The following is an 8078-nucleotide window of genomic DNA, read 5'->3' on the forward strand; positions in this document are numbered from 1 at the left end:
AATAACATGTGTTGTGTGGTCATGTAGTTTATAATTTTCTTTTATTGTGAAATTATGGTCACCTTATTGTTATTTTAACATGTTTAAAGAAAATGTTATTTTTAATTTTAAATATTCTATTAAATAACATCTACTTCAATTAAGAACACTGGCTAAATATAACAAACATCTCATTGATTCCATTCAACATTACATTACAAGAAACATCTCATTGAATCTAGTTTAGTTATCAACTCATTTAAAAAAAAGTTTTTGTGTATAAGAATAAAATATACGTATGTACTTCGACCTTTTTTTATCAAATATAAACTTCAAATAATTAATTAACTTTTTATGTAATTAAAAATTTATCTGAACTAGATTTTAGATTATCTTTATTTACGCAAAGAACAATTAATTTGTTAGAATATTTCAGACTACTAGTATTATGAAGTGCATGTTTATGAATTTGGACCATGACTTTAGTTATTTTGACTTCGGCTTTTCTAGATTTGGAACGAACAATCTTTACTAAAAAAAAGAAGCTTCATTTCTAAAGTTCAAATTATGTTTATAATAGTCTCGGTTGCTTCAAATTTTATTTATTTAAAAATTTGTAATATATGCGATATCTATATCAGGTTATCTGAAAATAATAATTATTCTATTATTTTATAAATTGGAAATTTAAAGAAAAATAAAATAATAATAAGTATCTTTAAGTTGATGTTTAATTCCAAAATATTTTTTTGAAAAAAATTATAATTAATATACATATTTATCATAACCTTTATTATATTTCTTTATTATTTTTATTTTAAGATATGTATTGAGATTATAATTAATTTTAATTTTTTTATTATTTTTAATTTCATTAAAATTTGGACAATTGATTTTGTATTAAAAAATCATGATATTTTATATTCTTTATAACACATATTTTCGTTTTCAAAGAATTAAATCCTAAGACCATTAAAAAATATACAGTTGCAAAGGATATTAAATAAATTTTAAAATGATTAGAATTATAGAACATTGTAATTTTATTTTATTTCACAAATATCAAATTGAGCAAATTTTTTAAAATATATTGAAACTAAACAAAGTAGAACACATAGATTAAATCGTATTTTGACTTATTACGGTAATACCCATGCGTATTCTCGTTACACTTTGATACATTAGGGATGGCATTGGCATGTAAATCCATCGAATACTCTTTGTCACTCCCAATCACATGGCCTGGTTATGGCGCGCAGGTGCCAAATTTTCTCTTGTTGCCTCCGCCGTTGGCGGCGGCGTCACTACGGCGCTCATTGCTACTTCCGACGACCCCGAGACGGCTCTCAAGCTTTGCACCACCGTCCCCCATCGCCTCTTCAGCGACGCGGTCACGGCTGCTAGCATTGCTTTCGGTACTTTCGATCTGCTTTAACCTCCTTTGTTCTCGAACTTTCTATGAACGCTCATTCAATATTCCGCGTGTTCTTTTGTTGCTTTTTCAATTCTATTTACCGCCTCATGGAATCGATTACTGAAGCGTGATTACTGATCAGTTGTTAAGACAATTGAACTTGTTGGAAATGTATGTACGTTTACACTTTAGGCTAAATGGTTCAATAGTTAAATTTATGTACGATTATTTTCTGAATTATGGATTGTTGAGTAAACTACCCTTCTAGCTTCTCAAATTTTACCGCGCTTTCAAAGCAGTCCCCAAAACTAACGAAATTAAAATCCTACAATCACATTGATCCAAAATTAAAAAAAGGTATCCCTTAAGAGATGATGTTATTATATATGTTTAGAGGCTAAGTAATAATAAGCGGTTAAATTTAGGGACTTAGATGAAACAATTGATCAATTTTTGCACTAGTTTGATTTTTCTTAAATTTTGTAAATTAATGTAACAGTGCGTTACACTTTCAAGGACCAAGTGGTGATTTACTCAATTATGATTTGTGTGATTGTGTCTGTAGGGTAGAAAACATATTTTTAACTTGTTAGTTATGTGAAAATGAAGCTTGTATTAGTAAAGCTGGTTATGATTTTGTGTTATTTGTAGATTATGAATATTCACTGTGGGGACTTCCGGATGGGAGTATTGATAGGGAGAGAATCAAGCATGAAGTTCACCTCCGGTCAGCACAAAAACTTCAACACCTTTGTTTTAAGAATGGAGGGGTTTATATAAAGCTTGGACAACATCTTGGGCAATTGGTATGCTTTAATTTCCCCTCCTATTGATTTTAAAGGGAAAAATAGATACGGAGACCACCAACTTCATTACTTGCTGGTGTTGTCCATCTCTTGCAAAATAGGCAATGATGAGTTGTTTGATTATTCAATTATTTACAGGAATATTTAGTTCCTGAGGAATATGTTCAGACAATGAGGGAATCTATGCTAAATAAGTGTCCAGTTTCTTCGTATGAGCAAGTATGCAACGTATTCAAGAGAGAGCTTGGTGATACTCCAGATAAAGTATATACTATGTGTTTCATTCCTAATAGACAAAGATATTGTTTTTGTGTAATTAGTTCCGTTGGTCATTGATTTTGTCTATAGCGGTGAATGAGTTTTTCCTTTTAATGTAGATATTTTCTGAGTTTGATCCAGTTCCAATAGCAAGTGCTTCCCTTGCACAAGTTCATGTAGCTCGCATGCATGATGGCCAAAAAGTTGCTGTCAAGGTTCTGCTTGTTGCTAATATTTTGTTATATATGTGCAAATTTGGATCAGTTTGATTCTATGTCAGTATTAATGCTTTATTATTAATATTTGTTTCATATTTGTATCTGTCAATGTTTGTTCAGGTTCAGCATACTCACATGACGGATACTGCAGCTGCTGATCATGCCACTGTGGAATTGGTTGTAAACACATTGCACAGATTTTTTCCCAGTTTTGATTATAGGTACAGCTTTGATGCCATCGGCAGTGAAATTTACCATCATCATTATTGTGGGAAGTTTTAAAAGCCATTTGATGGATGTGTGCATTTAATTATTGGAAAAAAATAATGGTCTAAGTTGTCTCTATAGCTATAGTTTTAATGTCCTCAGTTTCCATCGGTTGCTATGCACTGATCGTTTATTGATGTTCTGTTTACTTCTGTCTACAGGTGGTTGATTGATGAGATTAGTGAAAGTTTGCCCAAGGCAAGTTGCTATTTAACTTTGAAGAAATATCTATGCCTAAAAATATATGCATGCTTATTAGTGGATTATGTTTAGTGGACTGGTTTAACTTTCAAGATTGATTTCATTGTATATTATGACTATGTACATCTTTAATTTTGGAATAAAGTTGGTGTATAGTTAAAACCATTTCATCAAAATTTGATGGGAACCTTAAATACATGTTAAATTCAGTTATATCATGATCATATAAATAAAAAAAGCCATCATTTTCCTCTTTACAAGCCAATGTGTAAATTGTTTAACCAATAAATCATATGGGTCAAAGAAAATTCTAATTTTTTATGCTTACCCCCCTCCCCTAAGAAAAGAAGTCATGTAGGGTAAAATATTACTTCTTTAGTTGGTTTGGAAAATGTTTAAAATTTGTGGATTTAAGTTTGATAATATACCTAATATGAGTTCACTTTTTGTTATAGTCAGGTTTCGTGTTAGGATGGTATTTTATCTTCAGTGTCTGTTTGTTTCTATTGACTTTCTATATTGTCTTTTGAGGCTGGAGGTGGGATCTGCATTAAAGCCTTGATCTGTTTTTCTATAGATGTTATCTAAAATTTATTTACTTTTCTTGCTAACCTTATTATTTTTCATTCATTCATGACATGACATTTACGATATTTTACTTGCGTAAGAATTTTTTGAGAAACATGTATAACCATGCCCTAATTGTTTTGGCTACGAGATATGATGTGCTAGCATGATTAATATTTTTTACTCGTAAAAATTGCTTGAGATGTATTGGATTTTGGAATTTTATGTTTTTCATTCATCATTATTAAATTCTGTTTTATTTTCTGCTTCATGTTTTCCCTGTTTGCTATTTAGTTTCTTAATATTATTATTGCAGGAATTAGATTTTTTAACTGAGGCAAAGAACAGTGAGAGGTGTTTGGATAACTTCCACAAGTTGTCTCCTCATATTGCGAATTATGTATATGCACCAAAAGTTTATTGGAATCTGAGTACCTCGAAGCTGCTGACAATGGAATTCATGGATGGTGCTTATGTAAATGATGTAAAAACCATTCAGAAACTTGGGATCGACTTGCATGAACTTTCAACACTGGTAAGTTCATGTTTATGGGTTTCACTATGGACACTTGTACAGTGGTCAACAATAGGTTTTGATAGTGTGTTGGTTTTTCGTGACATTATTGTCTGCGTTCAGATATCTTTGATACGGCTACATGTGTCCATGAAGTTAGGAGAGTTAATGATGAGCATTTTGATTGCCTCATGCAATTAGTTCCATTCCATATATGATTTATAAGCAAAATAAAGGGCACCATGGTACCATAAACTCATAAAGCTCCTACACACAGAATTGTGCGATCTCTGTGTGGGTTTAAACTGTATATGTGGCCGCCTTTTCTTTGTATCTTCAAGATTCTCGAGTCAAATCTGTGATTTCTTGGTCATATGGTGATAACTTCAACTTTTACGCCAAGGTTCCCTTTCATTTATTAATTTAGTATGTGATCAACATTTTTGCAGGTTAGTCAAACTTTTGCTGAAATGATGTTCAAGCATGGTTTTGTACATTGTGATCCGCATTCTGCTAACTTGTTGGTTCGCCCATTGCCTTCCAGTAAAACTAGCATTTGGGGTAATTATTCCTTCCCTTCGTGCCTCCCTTGCCGAACTATAACTATTTTCTATCAGTCATTATGGCCCTGAAATAGATTAGTTGTTTCTTTTCGACTCATTTAGACTATTGTTTTGTTTTGTTAATTTATCTACCACAAGAAAGAAAAAAATAATCTATAAATTCCTCCCCTTACGTATGAGATGGTGTCACCTTTAACATTTGGATACTAATGGCCAAATCTTGGACCAGATAAATTTGGCTTTTCTAAGAGAAAGTTTCAAGCCCTAATTTAATATGGGATGAGCAATTCATATCTGTTTTCTAGAATTATGGTGGCATTGGCAAAAATCCAAGGAAAAATTAATAGCTATGGTTGGCATTAACAAATGTCATATGAAGACTAATAAACTATTCTATTGAAGACTAGACTCTAGACTAATAAAATTTTATCATCACTGATGCACCAAAATGGGGGAGCTTGATAAGGGGGTGCAATAAATGGCCCACAACAGGCTGCACCAATGGTTCTCCACTGTTATTTGCAGAGACATTTGGGAAGATAAGATGACTGCAGAAGGATGAAGACCATCCCATGCTGTCTGTTTAGATTAAAATTGAAAATTGAGATGCATGTATAAATATGTGATTATGAATTTGAAAATATTATACAGCAAAATGGTTGTTTATTTCAACTGTTAACGAAAATATTTAAGTACCATTTCTGATTTCGAAATTAATAAAATTGCAATTTCAATTTGAATATACCATAATGTTTTGCACGCTTTACATTATCAACCATCCAAATGCAGATATTTACTCTCTCCATAAATATCCATGCTCTTGTTCTATTAAAGGTTTTGGTTTGTTTGTTCACCTCTGTCTCCAACTTTTTGTTTGATTTTTTACAATAACTGCATTGTTGGTTACTAGGATGTCAGTGCTTTTTTTTTAATTCGGCCATTTATTTCTCATATAGGCAGGAAAAAACCACAGTTGATTCTTTTAGACCACGGACTCTATAAAGAGCTTGACTTCCAAACAAGAACTAATTATGCTTCATTATGGAAGGGGTTGGTATTTGCTGATGCTAATGCAATCAAAGAATACAGTGCAAAGTTGGGAGCTGGGGAGGATTTATATGCACTCTTTGCTGGAGTTCTAACTATGAGGCCATGGAATAGGGTTGTTGACCCATCTATGGATCATTTGGTTATACAGGGAGATGAGAATGAACGATTAGAACTGCAGGTAATATATAGCTTAAGGGAAAAATTTCGTAAGAGTTGTATTTCAGTCCCAGGTTCATGTTTTTTTGGATTACAATGCTTGCACTTTACATTTCCTAATACCACTGTAAGTAATACTCATGTTCCTGCTGGTTTTGTTACAGAAATAGGTAAAATTCTTGATTCTTCTCTTTTTTGTCTCCTGAATCCTGTGATCTGCAGTTTAACCACTTGTTTTAAGAAATTGGTCGACTACAGCTTGGTTCACTTTTTACTGAATATTTAAATAAAAAGTCAGTCTGTTTTTACGGTTTAGGGTTTTGCATGGTCAAACTTCCTTGCTTAGCATGCCCTTGAAGGAAAAGAAGCTCTAAAATGACTCTCCTAATTGTTTTGCAGATGTACGCATCTCAATATTTCCATCAGATCTCAGAGCTTTTAAGGAGATTACCACGCGTGATTCTTCTAATGCTGAAGACAAATGATTGTTTACGAGCGGTCAATAATTCTCTGGTAAATACAACTATGTTTTCCGTTTGCTACATTGCATGGCATGTGATTTGATTGATGAATACTCTTCAAACCAATGTATCTTGTGTTTAATTGTAAAATATCCAGTCCGGCGAATAGAAGTAAAAATAGCAATGGAAACTTGAGATTGTCCTACTTGCTGTGTCTGTTTATAATAGATTTCCTTTTCTTTTTGGGTATCATGATCAGTCACAGGGATCATCTTTGGAGACCTTTTTTATCATTGGAAAAGTTTCCTCGGAGGCTGTCATTGAAGCAAAGATGTTGCAAAGCAAATCACTTTTAACATGGTTAAACGTTAAATTGGATAAGATTTTGCTAGAAGTACGACTCTGGGGAATGCAGATGGCCTTGTGGGTTTTGCAACTAAGAAAGGCTTTGTCTTGGTCTAACCAACCATTATAGAAGAATTGATCTGCCTCATTATTTGCTACATTTTATTCTTTTGGGAAATAAACTCTTGTATTTTTTGTGTCCGTGGTCACAAATATGTAACTTTTGTTTGAGCTTGTGGAATCTCTAAAACATAGAACATGCACTTTGAAGGTTGAAGAGGGTGAAAGTAAAGGAGCAAGTCATACTTGTGTTAGCATGTAGGTTTTACTGTATTTGGTGACGCAGAATATTGTTGTAAACTCCCATTAATTTATGGGGAAACTGTGAAATATAGAGATTACTTTTTGACAATAGTTTCAATGGTTGTCTTCGAGTCCATTCAAATGGCTATTTTACATGCTTTCGTTCCTTGTGTATGTATTTGTGACAAAGAAATTCAGTTCTCTACTAGATATTTGAAGTTAATAATTTATTATTATGACTAATATTTTTGTAATACTTTTTTAAAGCATTAATTATAGCTAATAAATATTTTTTATGATAAAATATAGTAATTATAATAATAAAATTAATATTAAAAATATACTTATATTATAAAAATATTATAATTAATAATATCGATTATTATTATATAATAATAATTAAAACTAATATTATTATAGTGAATCTAAAATAATATAAAGAATTATGATTTCAATAATATTGTTATTATTATAAAAAATAATAATATCATTGATCATATTTTATTATTAAAATAACATGTTAATACTATTTTATTATTATAATTACTATTACTATTAAGATCTGAATTTTTTTTAAGAATAAAATTGATACAAGTGAAAATGGAGCATGGATATTTTGTTATAGCTAATATATAACTAATTTTCTTAAATAGTGTATTTAAAATATTTTAATGTTTTGACTTACAAAAAATCTAAGAAATAAAAAATAAAGCTAAAATAAACAAAAATAGAAGAATATATTTTTTTTCCTCAATGAATATCATCATAAAATTAAGTATTAATAGTAGTCTCAAAAGAATATTTTCCTGTCCTAAGCAACAATCATTATTCTAAACGTATCGGCCTAATAGAAAGAATACTTTTGCAACCCTAAAACAAATACACTACTTATTACTTAACATCCAACTTTAATAATATATTAAGATTTTAAATTAAAAAGTAAAATAAAAATATATTAAAATAATATTATTTTAAG

The 8078-nt window shown here is 30.9% G+C and overlaps 1 protein-coding gene across 1 annotated transcript; it reads left to right on the plus strand.

The window, feature by feature from the left end:
* Positions 1 to 1147: 1147 nt before the first annotated feature.
* Positions 1148 to 7220, plus strand: ATH9 (ABC2 homolog 9). The gene is made up of 11 exons (XM_068618100.2): positions 1148 to 1394; positions 2045 to 2199; positions 2338 to 2463; positions 2577 to 2672; positions 2796 to 2896; positions 3104 to 3140; positions 4027 to 4245; positions 4674 to 4785; positions 5744 to 6015; positions 6393 to 6506; positions 6714 to 7220. The coding sequence occupies exons 1-11, from the start codon at positions 1217 to 1219 to the stop codon at positions 6927 to 6929; spliced, it is 1626 nt and encodes a 541-aa protein (XP_068474201.1). The 5' UTR covers positions 1148 to 1216; the 3' UTR covers positions 6930 to 7220.
* The last annotated feature ends 858 nt before the right edge of the window (positions 7221 to 8078 follow it).

Source organism: Phaseolus vulgaris, chromosome 1, assembly GCF_051622355.1.
Source record: "Phaseolus vulgaris cultivar YP4 chromosome 1, ASM5162235v1, whole genome shotgun sequence".
Taxonomy (NCBI): domain Eukaryota; kingdom Viridiplantae; phylum Streptophyta; class Magnoliopsida; order Fabales; family Fabaceae; genus Phaseolus; species Phaseolus vulgaris.